At 33.3% G+C, this 22939-nt stretch overlaps 1 protein-coding gene across 1 annotated transcript in view; it reads right to left on the reverse strand.

Annotated features, from left to right (window-relative positions):
- The window catches only part of LOC104669232 (sperm-associated antigen 16 protein), a 677326-nt gene that overhangs the window by 568314 nt on the left and 86073 nt on the right, over positions 1 to 22939 (reverse strand). Inside the window, exon 2 of the mRNA XM_010372153.2 lies at positions 19087 to 19230. Within this exon, the coding sequence (XP_010370455.1) occupies positions 19087 to 19223 (137 nt within the window). The 5' untranslated portion in view covers positions 19224 to 19230. The remainder of the gene's footprint in view (positions 1 to 19086; positions 19231 to 22939) is intronic.

Below are 22939 nucleotides of genomic sequence, written 5' to 3' on the forward strand. Positions count from 1 at the left end.
GGATACTTTTTAGAGTAACAAGGGGGTGATTTAAAGTGGGAGGATCCCATGACGCCAGGAGTTCGAGACCAGTCTGAGCAATATAGTGAGACCCTGTCTCCACAAAAAAAAAAAAAAAAAAAAAAAAAAAAAAAATTAGCTAGATATGGTAACATGTGCCTAGAGTTCCAGGTCCTATGGAGAGTAAGGCAGGAAAATTGCTTAAGCCCAGGAGTTCTAGGCTGCAGTGAGCTATGATGCACCACTGCACTCCAACCTGGGCAACAGAGCAATATTCTCTCAATTAAAAAAAATATTTCTGTAAGGATGACAGGAATAAACTGGGACTTTTCCAGGCAAACCTAGATGTATGGTCACCCCAAGTATATAAATGATAGAATTCAAAAATGGTCCTAATTCTCCCCTTCTTCCTGCATCCAAGCCCTTAACCCTGTAGCTTTATAGTCTCCACACTCCCTCCCTCTGAGCTTTGTTTGGCCAATGGAATAAGGGGGAAGTGATGTTGTGCCAATTCCAAGCCTAGTCCTCAAGAGAATGTGCACACTTCCGCTTGTTTTCTTGCATAGCTGAACTTGATTGAGCTTGCACTTGAGCCTCTCTGTGAAACCATAATTCAGCCCAGCCTGTGGGAGGGATGTGAGAAGCTTGTAAAAGCGGAAACATGAAAGATGTCAGAGGCTATCTGGCTGATGCCAGCAGAAGCTGAACCATCCAGCTAATGTGGCCCAGAAACAAATATATAAAGGAGCCCAGCTGAGACCAGATCTTCCTAAATAAGCCCATTCTACACTGTTGACCTACAGAATCATGAATTAAAGAAATAATTCTTGTGGTAACTAAAAATTTGGGGGTGGTTATGCAAAATTCTTGTGACAGTAGATAACTCATACACAAACCCTAATTTCTTTTCTGAGATTCAGATTCATGTATCTTTACCTAGATGTTCCACAGGCATTTCAAACTCAATAAACCCAATACAAATTTCCACAAATCTGTTTCTTTACCTGTATTCCTTATCTCAGGAGTCAAGGCTTTCAAGTTAAAAACTTATGACCATATTAAATTCTCATTCTTTTTCAATTACTATGTGAGTGCTATTCTTATTGAGTCTATCTCTTACACATCTTTATATGCCATTGTTTCCTTCTATCACAGCTGATTGGGCCTTAGCTGCACCTTCTCAATGAGGGTTCTAGGAAGAGGAGTAAACTGTAATATACTGATGTACTCATTGAATGTAATACAATAACTTGATTCCTATACATCTGGAGTTGGAGAACTGAGACAATGTCATTCAAAATTTTCCCCAGGGTTTAATTCTGTTGAAGAATCCTGGTTGAAAAGGATTGGTAAGACTTGGTCATATTTCTCCTGGATTAGTGCAATAGTCCTTGTTCAGTTGTTTTGCCTTTTGTCTCATCTTCTTCTAATTAGTCCTCTATAATAAAGTTATAATTTGCTTCAGCCTTTGTTTATTATCTGTAGGTTAATTGCCTTTGAGAGAAAGTTTGTCATCTCCAACAAGGGTGATATTAGTCTCAAAACAATGGTATGTTTAAAATGATACTAATACCTTTATATTGTTTACGTGACTATGTATCAGTAATTATATGTAAGTATGATAACTTGCTGTTGTCATGTTATTGTCCTTATAAAGGCTATTGATCACTCTGTGATAGACTGCTGAGTATCTGATATAGCCTCTGAAGAGAGTTGAAACTAAATAGAATAGCCATCGACGGGCCAGTTTACCCATATGGACATGGCCCTAATTCTCATTTACATCAAAACACACTGTAGATCCAGAATGGGAACTACTGACAAGAGGGCTTGATGTCTTTCCAGGTGTTACTCTCAGTTAGAAGGCCTTGAGATATATGATTGGGCCTTTCTCAAGTGAGAACTATGATCTTTACTGATATTTGTGGAGCAACAACATTTTCTACAAACTGCAGTAACTTGCCAAGATTTCCTCTGTAATTTAATCAGGCCATCAATCAGCAATGTTGGGTCATACAAGTTAATATCTCCTTACAGCTTAGATACAGTTGAATGATTCTTGGTTTAACTAGAGGCAAAATGTTAGTTCCTCATGACATTTAACAGTTCCTGAAGGCATTATTTTGACAGCAACTATTTCACCCAAGAAACTTCTTGCCTACATAAATAGTTTTAGGAAAAATTTGCTTACATAAAAATTCAAGAGTGAAAATGACCTTAAAGGTCAATTTTAATCATCTATTTAAAAAACAGTATGGGTGTCTGAGAAGGTGACAACATGGAATCAGGCTGCTAACTTCTACCCAGTGTTCATAAGAATAATCAAGAAAACATAGAAACCAAGGAACAACGAGTTCTAAGCCTGGAAACTAGTAAATTTGTCATCAAATGCCCAAGATGTCAAGGTACATCTACTAAATATACGCAGACCAAATTGGTTGCAGTGTAATACAAAAACGTCTAGTTTTTAGCTTCTCTGCCTATAAAGAACAGCAGCATTAAGAAGTCCCTAAACAAAGAGCCTGGGAAATCCACCTAATACCTTCTTAGAAAAGAGAGGAATTTATGGAGCTAGTTGTCACAATATACAGAAGATCACGGCTGCAAGGGGTGTTTTCTGGAAAAAGTAGATAAAACACAAACAGAATACCCAGTGGGAGCTCCCTCTAGATTTGAGTGAAAAGCCTGAAGCGTCATAGGACCTCAAATGCAGGCTGATTTCTGGGTAAAGGACTAACACACGCAGAAACTTCATGAAGCCTTAAGGCTTCTTTCAGCAAGGGGCAGTTACAATAAATGGAAAGCCAACACATTTAGAATAGTTTCCAATTGAATTAATTCTTCTTTCCCCACCTGTCCCCCACTAACCCCCCAACAAACCATAAGACCTTTGAAATGATGCTAAAATCAGAGGAAGAGAGCACTTCTAAATAAAGAAAATAGCTCTCTTTGAACTCTATTCAGTAACATGAAAGAAGAAAAAAACTAGAAAACTGCCAAATCATGTTTCAAAAAGTATCAAGACAACTTAGCACCAAAACCTTAGCACTTATGAAGTTAGAACAGGTTGTAGCGATATAGGAAAAATCCGAGATTGGATAGGATAATACAGTGGGGTATATGGATATTTATAAATATGGGGTATAGGATAAGAGGTATTCAGGTAAGGCACTGAGAACTATAAATAACTTCCATATATGTTGAATATATGTTTTGTTAAGTTGAATGTTATCAGTTACATGTGTTCAAACATTTTCTGCTAATTTGATAAGCACTATCTGGGGTGCCCCTAGCCAGCAATGCTTTATAAGAACAAGGCCATGGGCAGCTTCTTGGGTTGGTCAGATAAGGACAGAGTCCCAGTTTCCTCAATATGCAGCAAGAGCTAGCTAAAAACACAAGGAAGCTCAGGATGGCTGCACCAAGAATGTCCCTTCCGAGCTGCCTCATCCTTGTATCCCAAGTTGAAAAAAAAAAAAAAAAAAAGTGGAAGTGAAATACTACATCCTATGAAGTCTGTCAAGTAGGAATCCATAATCTAAATATATTATGTGTGTGGAAACTGAATATTTGCCCGCCATACAGTAAGTCAGATTGGAGCCAAATGTTTATGACTGATAAAAACAGTAAGACTTCATGCATGACAGCTTTATGGAAGTGAAATAAGCTATTTTCACGTGGTCTCAATTAGAGCTTTTTGAGGGTGGGTCCCAACACTGGTAGTGGCAAGTAGCAGCCATGGATGTGAACTGGGGATATAGAAAAACAAGAGGATAGCTGAGGCCACTTCCTGACCCTCCAGGGGAAAATGAACTACAACTTCCAGCTGGGTTCCATGTGTGGTGCTTAATTGTTTATAGATAATTGAAAGACCCATAACTTCAGTGTAGTAATAGAAAACATAATTATCAAATTAAAATTGGCAAGGAAGCAATAAACATAAGTTTTTTTTTACAAATGTTAATTACTAAAGTAAAAAATCATTTTTTAACTTCTTCCCTAGCTGAGAGAAGGGAAGAGAGATGAATTAGATAAGGTTGATAAAAATAGATGATAAATTTGAGAAATCTAATATATGTTAAGAGAAATATTAAAAAGAGAAAACAAAAAGATTACTCCGAAAAATTAATTATAAAAATAATATGAACAAAATTATCTTGAAGATTCTGAAGTGAGATTCAACATTTTTATTCAAAATGAGAAAACTTGTGTTTATAAGAATCATTGAATTAAGAAACACCATGGATCTATGCTTGATGAGAAGCCAATAATTATCAAGAAGTGAATAAACTAAAAGGACTTGAAAATTTTAAAAAATCTCAGTATAAAAAATTGGCAGTAAGTACTATTACCAACTAACTAGAGAGTTGTTTATACATCCAATATCCTTATAAATCTTGATAAATAAAACAATAAAAAAGAAATTTATTTTGATCCTACAGCTCATGCAATTAATGAAAAGAAAAATAATTATATTCCTGCTCTACAGTCACAATAAAATTAACTGATTTAACATGAAATTTTAAAAAACGGAATAGAACAGAAAAAATAAATGGTGAAATACACATTTTTTCATAAATTAGGGCAAAGACATTAATATAAAATGATTGGTAGATAATACTGCATAAACTTCTGAAAAGATGTGCTATCAAACAATAACAAAAAAAGCAATTATTAAACCAAGAAAACCTCTGTAAGCAATTTTTTGTAAAATAAGCCCAGAAAATCACCACATTTTACATAATATAAAATGGTTATATTTAACAAATAAAGAGTTCTTATAAATAGCATTTTTTAAAAGTAAAAAAGGCAAGTACACTATTTACGAAAGAGAAATAAATGCAAATTGCTAATATACAAGAAAAGATTGGTTTCATTAATAACTGCAGTTTTAAATGTCAGTAGCATACTCATTCATCCATTAATCAATTAATGAACATTTGGATTATTTCCACCTTTTAACTATCATGAATAATGTTACTATTATAATGCATTTGTATACAAGTTTTTGCATGGACATATGCTCTTGATTCTCTTGCGTATATAGCTAGGTGTGGAAATGCTGGATCCTTGGTTGACCAAATGTTTACCATTTTGAGAAAGTAATACTTTTCCAAAGTAGCTACAGCATTTTACTATCCTATGAGAAATGCTGAGGGTTCTGAATTCTCCATGTCTTTTCCAACACTTACCTGTTTGTTTTTTATAGTCATATGAATGGCTATAAAGAGATATCTCACTGTGCTTTCTATTTGTATTCCTCCTAATAAATAATGATTTTGAGTGTCCTACATGTGTTTATTGACTTGTGGTATAAACATATCCATCAGGTGTTTATTGGCTTGTTGTATAGCTTATTTATAGAAATGTCTATTCAAATGCTTTAATAATTTTTAAACTGTTTTCTTTTATACTGCTGGACTGTAAAAGTTGTTTTTATATTCTTGATACAAGTCCTTTATCAGATACATGATTGACAAATAATTTCTCCCACTATATGGATTGTCTTTTTACTTTCTTGATGTTGTCTTCTGAAGTGTAAAAAATTTTAATTTGATGAAGTTATTTCTTTTGTCATTTGTGTTTTGGAATCATATCTGAGAAACCATTCCTCAATTCAAGGTCACAAAGATTTATTTTTGTTCTCTTCTAAGAGTTTTATAGTGTTCATTGTTACTTTTAAGTCTAGAATACATTTTGTGTTAATTTGTGTGTATGATATGAAATAGGGATTCAACTTAATTCTTTTGTATGTAGATATCCAGTTGTCCCACCCAATTTGTTGACACAACTATCTTTTCCCCATTGAATTATCTTGGCACCCTGTTGAAAATCAGGCAACTCAATGTAATGGTTTATTTCTCAACTTTCAGTTCTATTTTGCTGATCTATATGTCTATCACATGCCAGTACTATACCTGTCCTGATTACCATAGCTTTGTATAATAGTAAGTTGTGAAACTTCATTCTTCTTGATAAGATTGTTTTACCTAGTCTGGGAATCTTCTGTTTCTCTGTGGATTTTAGGATCAGTTTGGCTATTGGTATTTTGTCTATTGATTGAATTAAATTTTTCGATCAGTATTGCTATCTTAGCAATACAATCTTGCAAATTCATGAACATGAGATATCTTTCCATTTTGTGAGGTTTTCTTTAATTTCTTTTAACATCACTATATAGTTTATAGGGTATAAGTTGTGGTAGGCTGAGTTAAATAGCCCTCTCCCCAACAAATATTCCCGAGAACCTGTAAATGTTATCTTACATGGCCATAGGGAGTTTGCAGGTATGGTTAAATTAATGATCTTGAGATTTAGAGATTATCTTGAATGACTAGGTAATGTAATCTCAAGAGTTCTTATAAGGGAGACTGGAGATTAAAGAGACAAAAAGCAATGTGATAACAGAAGCACAGAGACACAGAGAAAAAAACTGGAAGATGCTACACAGCTGACTTTGAAGTTAAGAGGCCACACGTCAAAGAATGCAGAGAGCCTCCCAAATCCAGAAAAGATAAGGAAATTAATATATTACTGGAGTTTCCAGAAAGAGCACAATACCATTTTTACCTTATTTTAAGCCTAGCAAGACCTATTTCTGACTTTTTACCTCCAGAACTATTGGATAATAAATTTATATTATTTTAAGCTACTATCTTTGTGGTAATATGGAGGAGTAGCAATAAAAAATTAATAAAGACCCAAAATACATAAAGCAAAAAGTGACAGAATTAATGGAAAAAATATACAATTCAAAAATTACATTAGGGGATTTCAATACCCATTTTAAATAATGGTTACAATAATTAGGCAGAAAAGCAATGAAGAAATATAAGATTTAACAACATAAATCAACTAGACCTAGCATACATGTATAGAACATTCCATACAAAAAAAGTAGGAAAGATGTTATTTCATGGGCACACAGAACGTTCTTTAGGATAATATGTTAGTATGTGAAAGAGGTCTCAGTAGATATAGAAGGATTAAAATATACAAAATAGTCTCTTTCATCACAATAGAATTAAAATGGAAATCAATTAGAAGAGAACTTGAAAAATTCACACATATAGTCATGTGCCATATAATGTCATTGCAGTCAATGACAGACTGCATATATGATGTGGTTTCATAAGATTATAATGGAGCTGAAAAATTCCTATGGCCTAGTGACATGGTAGCCTTCATAATGCCAAATGGCTACACATTACTCGTGTGTTTGTGGTGATGTTATTGTAAACAAATCTACTGCACCGCCAGTTGTTTAAAGGTATATTACATATTATTATGCATAGTACATAATTCTTAATTATAATAAATGACTATGTTACTGGTTTATGTATTTACTATACTATGCTATTTATCATTATTTTACAGTGTACTTCTACTTATTAATAAAACAAAGTTAACTGTAAAATAGCTTCAGGCAGGTCCTTCAGGAGATATTCCAGAAGAAGGCATTATTATCATAGGAGATGATAGTTCTACATGTATTTTTGCCCCTGAAGACCTTCCAGTGGGACAAAATGTGGAAGTGGACCAAAGTAATATTGATGATCCTGACCCTGTGTAGACCTAGGCTAATGTGTGTGTCTTTGCGTTTAACAAAAAGTTTGAAAATTAAAAGAGAAAAGTTTATAGAAAAAGGACATAAAAATATTTTTTGTACAGCTGTACAGTGTTTCAAACCAAGCGTTAACAAAATAATCAAAAAGTTAAAAAAAGTAAATAGTTTATAAAGTAAAAAGTTACATAAGCTAAGGTTGATTTATTATCAAAAAATGATTTTAAAACAAATTTAGTATAGCTTAATTGTACAGTGTTTATAGTCTACAGTAGTGTACAGTAATGTCCTAGGCCTTCTCATTCACTCACCATTCACTCACTGACTCACCTAGAGCAGCTTCCATTCCTGCAAGCTCCGTTCATGGTAAATGCCCTATACAGGTATACCACTTTTTATCTTTTTACTGTATTTTTACTATATCTTTCTGTGTTTATATATAAAAATATTGTTATATTATAATTGTATATCATATTCAGTACAGTAACTATATAAGTTTGTTATATAGGAGCAATAGCAATATGCTATAGTCTGTATAGTCTATGGTATATAGCCTAGATGAGCAGTAGGCTATTCCATCTAGGTTTGTGTAAGTACACTCTCCAAAGTTTGCATAATGATGAAATTGCCTAATGGTGCATTTATCAAATGTATCCTCACCATTAAGCAGCGCATAATGCATATATGGACATGAAACAGCACACTTTAAAATAGCCATTAGGCCAAAAAAGAAATTATAAGGAAAATCAGAAAATACTTTGATACGAATGAAAACAAAAACACAACATATGAAAACTTATAGGATAATTCTAGCATTGCTTGAAAGAAAATTCACAGATATAAATGGTACATTTAAAAAGAATAAATATCTCAAATAATAACCAAACCTTCTATCTTAAGCAAATAGAAAAAAAAAAAACTAAATCCAAATTAAGCAGAAGAGAGAAAATAATATTGAATACAAATAAATAAAACAGAGAATTTAAAAATATATAGAAAATTCAACAATAAAAGTTGATTTTTTGAAAAGAGTAACAAAATTGACTTTAGCTTTACTGAGCAACAAAAAATAGAGAGGACTCAAATTATTCAAATCAAGAATGATATAAAGGCATCATTACCAGATTTACAGAATTATAAAGCATTTATAAGGGAAATTGTGAACAACATGGCAACAAATATGACAAAAAAAAATGGTAGCAAATTAGATAACCTAGATAGAGTAGAAAAATTCTTATTCTTGAATCAGTAATCAAAACCTTTCCACAAAGGGAAGCCCAAAACCAGATGGCTTCACTGATGAATTTTGCCATATATTGAAGAAGAATTAACACTACTACTTCACAAATTCTTCCAAAAAATAGAACAGGAGGGAACACTGCCTGATTTATTCTGCGAGGCCAGTATTGCTCTAATACCAAAACCAGACAGAGGCATCACAAACAAAGAAAACTACATACTCATGTCTCTTATTAATATAGATAAAAATGTCATCAAGAAAATACCAATATATCAAATCCAGCAACTTATATAAATGACTGTATATCATAAGCAACTAGCATTTATTTCAGGAATGCAAGGTTGGTTCAATATACAAAAATCAATGTAATAGGCCACATTGACAGAATAAAAGATAAAAACCAAATGATCATTTCAACAGATGCAGAAGCAGCATTTAACAAAATCCAACAACCTCTCATGATCAACATATTTGACCAGAAATAGAAGTAAATTTCTTCAACCTAATAAAAGCATCTACAAAAATCCCACAGTTAACATAATACTTAATGGTGAAAGACTGATCACGTTTTACCTAAAATCAAAAATAAGACAAGGATGTCTTCATTTATCACTTCTATTCAACACTGTACTGGAGGTTTGAGCCAGAGCAATTTGATAAGGAAAAAACAATCAAAGGTATCTAGATTAGAAAGGAAAAAGTAAAATGATCTCTCTTCACAGATGATACAATCTTATATAGAGAGAAGTCTAAAAAATATACTAAAATGTTCTCAATTAATAAATGAACTCATCAAAGTTGTATGTTGACACGAGGTTAGGATATAAAACTCAACTATAGTTGTGGAAGAATAGTGTATTTGTTTTCTTTTTGGTGCTGTAACAAATTACTGTAAACTTAGTGGCATAACATAACATGAAGTTACTATCTTACAGTTTTGGAGGCCATAAGGACAAAATAAGTTTGACTGGGTTGAAGTCAAGGTGTTATAAGAGTTGGTTCTCTCTGGTCTCTCTAGGGGAGAATCCCTTTTTCATACTCTGACCATTCTATTCTACCTTCATCTTCCATACTTATGGGAACTTTGTGATTACAGTGGGTCAACCTGGATAATCAAAGATAATCTCCTTATTTTAAAGTCAACTGATTACAGATTTCCATCACACCTGCAACTTTAATGCCACTTTGTCATATAACATGACATATTCATAAGTTTTGTTCTTTGTCCTGCTCCTTTTTATGTTTTCAATTTTTTGACATTGTTTAAAACCGGACATTTTAAATAACTTGGAATTTCTGGAAATCAGGTTTTCTTCTCTCTAATGTTTGTTGTTACTGCTGTTTGCTGTCTGTGTGTGTGTGTGTGTGTGTGTGTGTGTGTGTGTGTGTGTGTGTGAATTTCCTGAGGTAATTCAGTAAAGTCTATATTCCATGTTTGGTGTAGCCACAGAATTTTCTTCTAGATTAGCTTAATAGCCAAATAATGATTGGTCAACTGGTGATTAAATGCTTTGAACCAGTAAGTCACCCAATCTTTGGCAAGTGTCTCTTGGTGCATGTTAGGACACATCTTTAAAAATCTTGAAGTTTACAACTTAGCTTAGCCTTTACCTCCTGCTTGTGCAAGTCCTTGAGGTCAACCAGATGCAAGAGATTAAACCCTTCTCAAGTCTTTCCTATGCATGTGCACAGCCCTTCACTTGCATGTATGTGTCCTTCCATATTCTTAGAAATATGTCAGTGTGCTTCAGATACCCTTTGGACATTTCACTTTCATCTTTTCTATTTAGGACTGGAGAATGTTAAAACGTAAAAGAGTTCACTCTTCTTAGTAATATTCCGCAATTTTTCTTGAATAAGTGCTCCTCGGGTTGATGCAAGCCTCTGGTTAAGTTCCTGTGTTCCGAAAAAGTGGATTTTAACATTCCCTCCTCTCCGCCCATATTCTCTCTGCTTTTATGAAGGAGTGTATTTTTGAACGTCCTTATCCTGCCATTTTGGAAGTGGTTCTATTATTGGGCTTTGACTGAAATTTATTCTTGGTGTAATATTATTTATAGAAGATTTTGTATTTTAGGGTTTTATGTCCAATGCAGGACTAATACTAGGTTGTAGGTTCTTCTGATAAAGGGATATCAGAAATAATGAATGGTACGTGTATGTGTGAGTATATACCTAAAATTACATAATACCTAGTGGGAGAATGAAAGAAAGTGGCCACATTTCTCATCTATCACCTTCAATTCTGTTTATTCTAATTCAACAAATATTTCTCATTCTCTATAATGTTTCAGTTGACCTTCTGTGCCCCAGGGATACAAAGATGGGTAAGATATAGACCTTGCCTTAAAGAGCTTATAGCATTCCTAAGGGATTTTTAAAAATTATTTTCTTTCTAGAAAAAAAGAGACAGGCCAATAGAGTTAGAGGCACTACTAGTTTCACAACAAACCAGACCAAGGTTAGAATCTTACTTCTGCCAAAGAATAGCAACAACCATAATAACGCTATTTTTACCAAATGCTTATTCTGAGATCAGAACTGTGCTGAATGCTTTATATATATTTTCTCATGGAACATTCATGAAAACCTTTTGATGTATGTTATCATCCTTTTCAAATGACCAACTGAGGCGCTGGGAGTTTAAATAAAATAACAAAGCAAGTACTCTGCCACACCTATACCAGAAAATAAGTCTGATTTTAAAAGTCACATCTTGCGTAAAACCAGATTCTGCCACTTGGTGGAGGAAAGCTCTTGGGCAGTGTCTTGATATTTATATATCTATAATACATAAAATCTCACTTTAGAGGATAGTTAATACTAGCAGCCCAAACAGACAAACTATCCAGTCTTACATGGCTTAATATAACAAAGATACTTTGATTTGTCTTGGTTATAATCCCATTTCAATGGAAAGCAAGCAGTCTTATGCCATTATAAAGCTATGCCATTGTACCATGTGGTTCTGAAGAGAAGGGAAGAAAGCCTGAAGGAGGTAAACTTTGCTCTTCAATGTGCAACAGCTGAAAATATGACTTTTATTCACATTTCTCTGGCCAGAGATCAGTTATATGGCCTCAATTTAACTATGAATACAAAGGACACAGACGATGTAGTATTTCTATAAATTGAGGAAGAGAAAGCAGCAGCGTAAATATACAAAGCATTATAATTGCCACGTACAATTGCAATACTTGACATATGGCAGTTGCTGTTTAAAAGGTAACTGATGTCAACATTCAAACCAGGCCTTCCCCAATGCAGATACATCTAAAGATTCTCTCCTTTCCGAATTTCCCTCTTCAACATTAGCTGATCAAATATTAAGCAGGTAACTACTATATATGGACATTATTATAAGGGCATTTGTAAATGTGTATAAATCTAAAATTAACACTTGCAAGTTTGGTTTTACAATGAAAATGTGGTTTTCATTGAGTTGTGGGACTGTGAGAAATATCTGTTTTCTTTTTAACACTTTTCTCTGTGATGATCCTGTATTACTTTTAGAATTAGACAAAAAAAAAAAAAAACTACTTAATGAAGTATGCTGTTATTTTTAATGCTTAGCCCCTTCACATAAAGGTGATAAATACATTAAGAACAGAAGCATAATATATACCTCTGCAAAGAATATAAAGTTGAATATTATTACTTAACAGGGACACGTCAAAATTGTCTTAATAAAAGTCTATTACATTTTCCTGATTATGAAAACAGCTACTTCTGCAGCTCAGGAAGAAAGAAGACATCATAATCTTTAGAGAGATAATACATCAATATCTGTATTCTTAAAAGTAATTTGAAATTTGTACTCTTAACTTTTAGCTTATACCAAATAAAAAGTTTTCCGTGTGTGTATATATGTATATACATATGTACACATATATGTGTATATATACATATGTACACACATATATGTGTATATATATATGTATATGTGTATATATATATACATATATACACACACACACACACATATATATATATTTTTTGAGACAAACTTTCACTCTTGTTGCCTAGACTGGAGTGCAATGGCGTGATCTTGACTCACTGCAACCTCTGCCTCCTGGGTTCAAGTGATTCTCCTGTCTCAGCCCCCTGAGTAGTTGGGATTATAGGTGCCCACCACTACGCCCAGCTAATTTTTAGTATTTTTAGTGGAGATGAGGTTTCCGCATGTTGGCCAGGCTGGTCTCGAAATCCTGACCTCAGGTGATCCACCCGACTTGGCCTCCCAAAGTGCTGGGATTACAGGCGTGAGCCACCGTGCCCAGTCCCATGTATATATATTTTTTAAAATCTAAATAATGTACTTGTCAAGGGGTTTTCATACTATGGTTTTAGGCACTACATAAATATGTGAATAGGTAGCTTGTACAGCGAATAGAGAATATGAGGTACTTTGGAGAGGTCCATTTATTCACAATTCATAAATCAGCTCCTAAGGATAGAAGTTCTGTTTAATAGGATGCTGTCAGCTCTATTTCTGACTCAGGCAGGGAACTCAGGATAAAATGTGGCACTGTGAAATTGTTTAAACCACTAATCTGACTGCTTTCACTTAGCGAGATATGTGGGGAATTACATGCTGTTTCACATAGTAAGCTGTGGTCATACAGAAGAAAATGCAACTCCAAGCATTGGTGAACTGGACATTACTGTTACGAACCAGTCCTCTGGTAGGTAAAGACCAACTAATATATTATTAAGTAATGTAGCATGAGTTTTACTGATCTAACATTATTTACCTGAATATTGATTATGTAACTCTGTGTTTTTGTTGCCCAAAGCTGGTCTAAATGGGCCAAAAATAGAACATGCCTGTGGATAAGGAAGTTCAACCACTATATTTTTTATATTGTGCAAAAAACAAATCAAAAAGATGGTTTTAAAATGGAACTCTGTTGATGTTTCTGGCCAAATTTGTTTTCCTTCTAAAACGTAATCTAAAATCTTAAAAAAAAAAAATAGGAAACATGCAGAATTATTTCTCATTTTTATTTAAAAAATAGGATGAATTTGGCACAATTTTAAAGAAATATTTACATTTTATGAGCTGAGAACAGCTAGATAACATACATTTTGAAGTAATTGAATTTGGTTTTCATTTTATAACTATCTTCATCATTTACTGGGTATGAATTTTAGACACAATTTTACCAACTAATGTTGATGGTTGCATATCATTTTTCCAACAGGATTTGGTATAATCCAGAAACAAAATTGCCTCTTCCCTTCATAGCCCATTGTATGGCTGCCAGTTTTATAACAGTGTTTGAGCTATCTGTTTAAGTTCTAAAATTTGTATCAATGAAAAATATGATGATAGCTAACACTTATTGAGCATATGTGTGCCTAGCAATCATATTTGTGTTTTTCAGATATTATAACACTAGTCTTCACAATCAAACTACAAAGTAGGCATCATTATCCTTTCTATTTCACAGAAGAGAAACCTGAAAAGACTAGCAATGGTGAAGCTAGCATTCTAAAATGGGCCACCCGTATGACCTCTACCTTGCACTGGGGTATGTTTATGTTCCCACTTTTTGGCAATGTACATTTTCTTCTTTCAGTAGTGCAAAGATTGCGCTAATGCACAGTCCCTGCATTGTTCCATTCATTTATCATTTTCAATGATTGATGAATCACTTTCAACAGCTACCAACACTTCCATCAGTCTACCAAGTAAATGCAAAGGTCGCTTTATCTTCCCAATATATAATCTCCATCTAGTGGTAAATATGTAATAATGACGAGTTACACAGTGATGAAAGTTATCCATGTCCTTCTTTAAAAAGATCTGGATAGACAAGTCCTACTGAGGAAATTAAAATCTTAGATACAAACAGAACCAATTCCACTGTAAACAATAGATAGAAATAATCAGTTATGTGTATAGTATTATTTTGAGGCAATGCAGTGTTTTGAAGACTTGCACGTTTTTAAATGTCTTCTGTTTCTATAGTCTGCATTATATTTGTATAAAACTTACAGGATTTCCACATTCATCTTTTGAGTTATAAATATGTAAGATGGTGTTAGTGTTGCAACAAAAAGTAGTCATTATTATTAAGGGGAAAACAAAGAAAATATGTAGTAAACATTTAAAGAGAGTAAACACCAACTGGAGAAGTAATTAAGCTTCCATAGACAGATGTTAGCTTGGGCTCTTGCTCCTGTTTTGACTTTGGGGATTATCTACATTTTTACCTGTTTGGTTTTATGTTCCCCTCTTGAGCTATTTCCTGTAAGCACCATTCTGCTTTTCACTCATTAAGCTTCATGGTATCTAGGTTTGACATTCACCTGGCAGATCTTATTAATAGTTTTTAGCTGTTCCAAAATCTATTCCCCTAATCAATTCCAACACATGGAACCTAACAATGTATGCAAACATATGTGTATTGACAGGTATAGTTGCTAGATTTATGCCACTTTTTAAAGTAAGCTTCAATATCTATTAGTATAATTTATTATATGATGTCCTCATAGTCAGTTCATTTATGTATTTCATGTTTTCCAAGTACAAATCTTACTTGGTCATTGTATATTGCTCTTTTTAAACATACAGCTGAATTTCATTTTCTGTATCATTTTTTAAAGTTTTGCATTCATAATAGTGAAATGGGTCTCTGGTTACCATGTGAGTACTATATCTGTTAAGTTTAAAATTATGCTTATGCTTTATTTTTAAAACCAGTAATGAATTTCCCTTTTATTTTTTTCTGTCCTTGGGCTAGGTAATGAACCTAAAAATTACCTGTTTTATTCTAACACTCTTTTTTCTTTATTTTTTTTTTTTGTTTGTTTGTTTTGGTAAGTTTCTAAAATCTCACTCATAAAACTGCTAAAGATGGGCATGCAAGGTAAAACTTTAAAACTCAGTTTTTTCAACTGTTTTTAATCTAGTCCAGGTTTTTCTTCCATCTTGATTTAGTATTGATAATGTTTACTTTCATAGAGATTTATTATTTCCTAAAAAATTGAAGTGCATATATATTCTAGTTTCTGTATATTCAGTACTAACTCTTTCCAAGTTGCTATTTATATTAATGTTTCCTCACTTATTAACATATTTTCAGCAGTTTTCTGCGATATCTAATGTATTGTAGCTTCTTCATTATTTTTCCCCTTGAGGACAGAAAAGTGCTGAAATTACATATATATGTGCATGTATATATGTCTATAATTTATATGTATATGGATATTTAATTTATATATAACTGTTTATATATTATACATATAAGTTAAGTTTTCATTGATATATAACATATATATAAATATACATCTATTCTAATTTATTAATTTCTAATTGTCATTGATTTTTTCTTTTGCTTTTTGTATTTCATTATTTTTTCAATTTGAATTCATAATCCACTTATTTTCTTTTTTCCTTATTTAATGATAAAGAATTTAAAGCTATGAATTTTACTCTGAATACAGCTTTGGATACATCTCATAAATTTGGTAAATGTTGTAGTTGTAACATTTACCAACTATGTAATGAAAGTTTACAGTTCCTCTTTGACTCAGTATTCATGTACATGTGTCTTAATAATTTGTGATTACTCTCATTAATGGTTATTAACTTCATTTCACCTTTTATCACTGAATCTTGGTCATAAATTATGGGTTGTATAACTTATACTATGAGGAATTTATGCTAGATTTTGGGTAAAGAATTTATGCCTTTTTGAAAATTAAACCATAAATCAACTAAAAAAATTTATATTTTCTCCTTGTACAGAGGTAAATATATACTGTTAATTATACTTACTATCATATTAATTCTTCTAATTCCACTACAATTTTGTTTACTTGACAGATTAAAAGTTGAAAGAGATACCTTGAAGTCTTTCTGATTATTATATTTTTTTACTATCATCTTGTTTTATGAGATTTTTTGTTTTATGTATTTCAACATCATATTAGCTGGATTCTCAAGTGTCAGTTATCCCCTCAGTTCATTTTTTTTAACCTGTCACTCTTCTTTTGCCTGATTGAGTATTACTATGCCTGTTGTATTTATTATTAGGCACTTGAGATGTCTGCTATGATATGAGAAATAGGACAAAGAAGAATGATTGGTGTCAGTCAAGGTGAACCACAATCATGTCAAAGATTAATTGACCCCCAAACAAAATTTGGATATGTCATCATTGCAGAAGAGACAGTGCCTGACAGTGTCAGCTACCATTGTAGTCAGGAATGCATCCAGCTGGAAGTTAGAGAAAACATTCAACTAGAAGCAACTGAAATTAAAAATAAAGGAAATGTGAAAAGCAAAGGAAAGAAAAAAAAATAAGAAAAAGTTTATGTTTCTTGTGTGAAGAGCATAGGAGGAAAATAAAAGTTAGTATATACTGTGTCCACCCTAGGGTTCCAAGAAAGCAGAATCAACCAGAGCCCAGAACTGGACTCTGAAGACTATAATTGTATTCACTGAAGATTCAACTACAGATTAGAGTATAATATTTAAGTCAAACTTATTTTAAGTTTGATTTTAAATTATAGACAAAGTATACCATTAGTTAGGAAATATATTATCTTCAGTAATTAACTATCTTTTCCTACTGACCCAATTACATAAGCCAAACCAAAAATCAAATATTCCAAATTTAAATTCTAGGAAACATAAATTTCAACAACTTTAAATCCATCAACACTATCTGTAGGTACATATATATTTTTTCATATTTATATGCTCTTTAGTGTTGGTTTGCATACAAGGATTATAAAATGTTTGTGGTCTGAGATGTAAACACTTTCAGAATGTGTCTCACCACAAATAAACCAAAATAGACCTTTTGTTGTTGTTTTTAATAATCATTTTTTCTTTTTTATTAATTCTACAAAAAGAACATTTGCTATTCAATATCTCTCATTTAAAAACACTTATGGTTATATTTATTTTCTCCCCTTATATTTGTCTCATGCACTGAAAAAAAGCAAACAGTATAGCAGTATTTTACTACAATTCTGCCGTAAGAAAGCGCTAAATGTAAATTCATATTATAAGTGAATAATGATGTATCTCACCTCATATTAATTTCAGTAATTGAATGGGAAAGAGGAAGATCTATTAAAAGGACCACTGCTGGTCAAACACTAATGAGAAAATCTCTGAGTCACTGGCTGTCATGGTAACAGGGCATTATGAAAATCTGATTAGTATGCCCAGTAGCTACATAAGAGATAGGCAATACTTCTAATTGTATTGTTGCTGCTTGCAACATGGGTTTTATGTTCCTAAGAGGTGAGAGGGTGGCAAGGCTCTGTTTAATTTACATACTGGATATGGAATACACTGCATGTTCATAAATTAGGGTCAAACATCTAGTACTAAAGATAAATTATACTTTGGAAAGATATTCAGAAGTTAAAAACAAACTTAGTTTACTCTTGTCATTAACTTACAAATTTCTAAATTTAAGTAAAAATGTTCTATCTAATTTCATAGACATTCATAGCAAAGATAAAAGAAAAATTGATTTTAAAAAGGAGTTGAGTGAAAACATGAAAATAAATCATAAGAAATCTTCCCAAGAATAAAATTTCCAAATACAACGGTTTAGAAAAGCACCAAGAACTATGGGTTACCAAAAGTAATCAGGCCAGAGAGTTTCAAAGAAGCAGATCCAAGAAGAATGATGAACAGAAAACAAGATTGGCGGTAGGAATGGGCCACAAGGAACTATGGACAGTTTTCTATCTGTGTCTTTAAGAATGTTCTCCCTTCTGTGCCCTTGGTCTTTTAGGTACAAATGAATTTAGGTTCAGTGAATTTCAGAAATTACAGGGCCCAGTATTTTCAGTATTGCTTTGTTCTTTTTAATACCTTGAGTGCCACTGAATTTTTAAAGAAATTGATCGCTGCTCTCTGATCCTTTTTGGTACATAAATTAACTCTAAAAGGAAAACTCCAAAGATTAACAAAGGTAAATTCTGGCATGCATTATTGACTAGAAATCTCTGTGCCTTGTCAGGGCTTGTGAGCACAAGGAATGTTAATAATGCTTGTCCTGAGAAGCTTATTCCTCTGGTTAAATGCGTAAGTATGTGGACTAAGTTTTACATGTACCAAATATCAAAAACAGTCAAAAGTCAATATAATGAAAACCAAGGGGGAATTTGTCTATACACTTCGAAATTCAGTGCAGGGTGTGTTGTTGCAGAAAGAAAAACATCAGCAAAGACAGCAGAGTGGGGAGACAGAGTAAACAAGCATGTTCCTAGAGAGATTAGGCTATTTCTAGGAGTCCTGTGCACTGACCTCGGATGGAAGCAGCAGTCTGAAAGCCAATCAGTGTGGCCAAATCCCGTGAGAAGCACGTTGCCTTTTGGAAGGCCCAACACCTTCCAGAGTCGGTCCTCGCCACAGGAGACTAGGATGTCTTTCTGGGGGTGCATGGAGACACTGCACAAGGAAAAAGAAAAAAGAGTTTTCAGGATGTGAATAAATGAAATGGCAGTGGTTATCCGATTTTAGCAAGGCAGGATAGTTTTGAGAGTACTGGCCCCAAAATAAGAGGAAGCAGGTTCTGTATCCCTGCTATAGCTCTAACACTAATAGCTTTCTGATCTCCATCAATCTAATCAGCTTCACTGGATCTCGGATTCTTCATTTGCAAGACAACGTGGTTGGTTTAGGTGATTGTGCATATCTAATTCTGGTTTGAAAAGAGTAATTCTGGTTTTTCTTTAAGGGAAGAAAAATGATGCCAATGGCATTTTTATGTTGGGATATTTGGACCAGTGGTCATGGTTACTATAGAACATCAACATTCTTTTCAAACTATCGTATGTCTTAAATCAGCCATTATCCAGGAAAAGATCATGAATCATAACCACATCATCATAGTTCTGTAATAAATACTGTAAATGAAACATTAACTCCATGGCCCACTATCTACACAAAGTGAAGGAACTAAAATTCTATCCTAAAATACGACTTAAATTGGCTTCAGTCAACGCACAGTACACAAATTACAGTAATGAATTCAAGATTCATAAGGCAATTCCCACTCCATACAGGCATAGAGGGAAATAAGAAAGAAGTATGTAAGATTAATGATTAACATATTAAGCACTGTTATTTGAACTGGACTCTGATCACTGTGGCTGTTTTAATAGTGGAGCTTAACTATTTTAAAATCAAAGTATACAAGGCTAATGCCTGATATTTTATCTATGGTAATGCTTTAATCTTATTTATATAAAGTATCATCTGTGCCTTACAATGTAATGGGAACAGATGTGTTCAATGTTAAGCACCTATTAACATTCCAACCTAAGTATTAGTAACAAATTGTTCAATTTCAATTTGGCCATCTAAACTCAAAGACATAATACATTTACTTGCCTATGTAGTTCGGTAAGACATGATGATTTAAAAAATAGCTATCACATGTTCATTTTTCCCTTAGTCTATTCTATAAATGGCCTTGTTCTTTTCTGCTGAAATACGGATTTTAAGAAATACATTTCCCAAAGAAATCATGGCTCTAGTCCACACCAACATGGCTAACTAACTCCAGGCTTATATGAGAGCAAAACATTTCTCATTATTTATACCTTACATTAATATCATTAAACTCTAAAATTATCAACTGAAAAATTATTTTTAAATTAGACCTACACAGTTTTGGGAATCTACTGGCTTCAGCATTAGCAGCATTCAGGTCAAAGCCATGTAACCACTATGGGCATGGCCTTCTTTCTAGTGAAACATTTTTTCATTTTTCTCCAGCATTTTGCTGCTCAAAATAAACACAGTGGAAGGGAAATTATTCATTTTGCAATTCATCATAATGTTGGTTTGTGACTTTCAGAAGGCCAATTTAAGTAAAGAATTTATTACTGCTCAAACCGGATAGAAGATACATTTATAGAACTTAATTAGAAGAAAAATATGATGAGAGGTAAAAAATGTCAGATTAAAATGAATTCTGTATTCAAATACACACAAGAAGGCAAACCGAATCCTTGAAGCTACTGAGTATGATGTATGTTGGCTCACAGCTTTCCTGGCAGACACACGCACACTTGACCAGATGATAAATTACCCTCTTTAAGTGAAGATAACTAAAATCATTGATGTTTTTACGAACTTTGAAAGATAAGTTTCCAAAATGACTTTTGTGAGAGGAGCTATTTGTAGAAGTTAAGACAAAAATATAAATACAAAACCATTGATGGCTAATCAGTTTTGGAAGTACTTTTTTCTGACTCTTCTCATCCCCTCCACTTTGTGGCCTCCTCTGTGACACCTTAAACAACTTTGACTCCCATTCCACATGGACTGATCCTCCTAATCACACTCTGATTCCTTTGTCCATATATTCCTTTTCTAACACTGGCATAGATACATACATGTACACACATGCATGTGTGCGTGTACATACACACATATATAAATATATACACATATATACACATATATACATATATATACACACACATATATATACACACAGATATATATATGTAAATGACTTTGTGGATAATTCTACACACATTTCAGTCAGGCATAAAATGTTCTTTAGCTGAATAGAAATATTTTCAGCATATATAGAAAGGAATTTAATGCTTTGATAATACATTAACAAATACATGATTTTGAATTATTCATGGAATAAGTGCATCAGCAAATAGTGGACATAGCGATAAAGAACCCCAGTGAGGAGTTCCAAATCTCAGTTCAAATCACTCCTGTGGGAGGGAAGCACAGTTGAAGGGCCATGGACCAGAAATATTTTCCCACATACAGAAACTGTGTTATTCTCAACTCCATAATGAGACATAATGTGATCATCATTATCATCATTAACTAATGGTAATGATACTTAACATTGTTTGAAAATTTAATGTGCCCCATACCTGCTACTAAATGCTTAGTTCTCACAAACGAAATGAAAGCTCAAAAGAGCCGGGGTTCATATCTGTGTTGTTTGCTGTATGCTCAACCCCAATAGTGGCTGGCACATAGTAGCTATTCAATAAACATTCATCAAATACACGACTTAGTGATTGATGTTGGTGCTATCAGTATTGTTATTTTATACCATAAATAGAGTTAGTAGAAATACCATGTAAATTGCCCAAGCTTACCTTTGGTAGTGAATGGAAACCAACTTTGAACCCAGTATGACTTGGCTTTCAGATTCGTAATTTTAGCTACTCCTACTTAGTATGAATATTCAATCATTTGTTATTTCTATGTGTACTATAAACATCAATAATTCCTGTTACAGAGCTTGGATGTAACTATTATCATACCCAGTAAACGCTTAAGTCATTTAGTCATTATTAAACCCTGAGGTAAAGAACCAATTTAGGAATTGTCAGTGTATTGTATTAGAGCTCAGTACCACCAGACATAATAGTCTTACAGGGGTTAGAAGACCCTGCTCTTTACAGTTAATATGCTCTGGTACTGCGGGAGAAACCAAGGGAGGAGAGTCTCTCTTACAATCTGTCTACATAAGTTTCTGTGCAGATGTACATGCTGCACTTAACAAGATCTTTAGTGTCTTTATTTTCTTGTGCTAATAGTACAAGTCCAGTGTTACACATCAAGTTGTCAGAGGGCATTGACTTTTTTTTTTTTTTGAGACAGAATCTCGCTCTGTTGCCCAGACTGGAGTGTGGCAGTGCGATCTCAGCTCACTGCAACCTCCCCATCCCAAGTTCAAGCAATTCTCCTGCTTTAGCCTCCTGAATAGCTGGGATTATAGGCACATGCCACCACATCCGGCTAACGTTTGTATTTTTAGTAGAGACGGAATTTCACCATGTTGGTCCGGCTGACTTTTTATCTTTTATTTTCATAGAGGTCTCTAAAAATAAATGTAGAACAATACTTAATAATCATTGATTCCATAGGTTTTGAATTCATTAAAAATTTACCCAGTTATGCTCAGGGCTCCACTTTGTTTACCTCTGAATTAGTCTTTTGAAGAAGCTGAAGAATAGGAGTAATAACTAATACTTTATAGAAGTCAGTTCCTCTTCCCAAAATTGCATACATAAATTCATTCAGTGGCTATAATACAGGCATACCTTGGAGATACTCCAGGTACCAGACAATCTTGGTTTCAGACAATCTCAATAAAGTGAATATCACA

The sequence above is a fragment of the Rhinopithecus roxellana genome, chromosome 14, assembly GCF_007565055.1.
Source record: "Rhinopithecus roxellana isolate Shanxi Qingling chromosome 14, ASM756505v1, whole genome shotgun sequence".
Lineage (NCBI taxonomy): Eukaryota > Metazoa > Chordata > Mammalia > Primates > Cercopithecidae > Rhinopithecus > Rhinopithecus roxellana.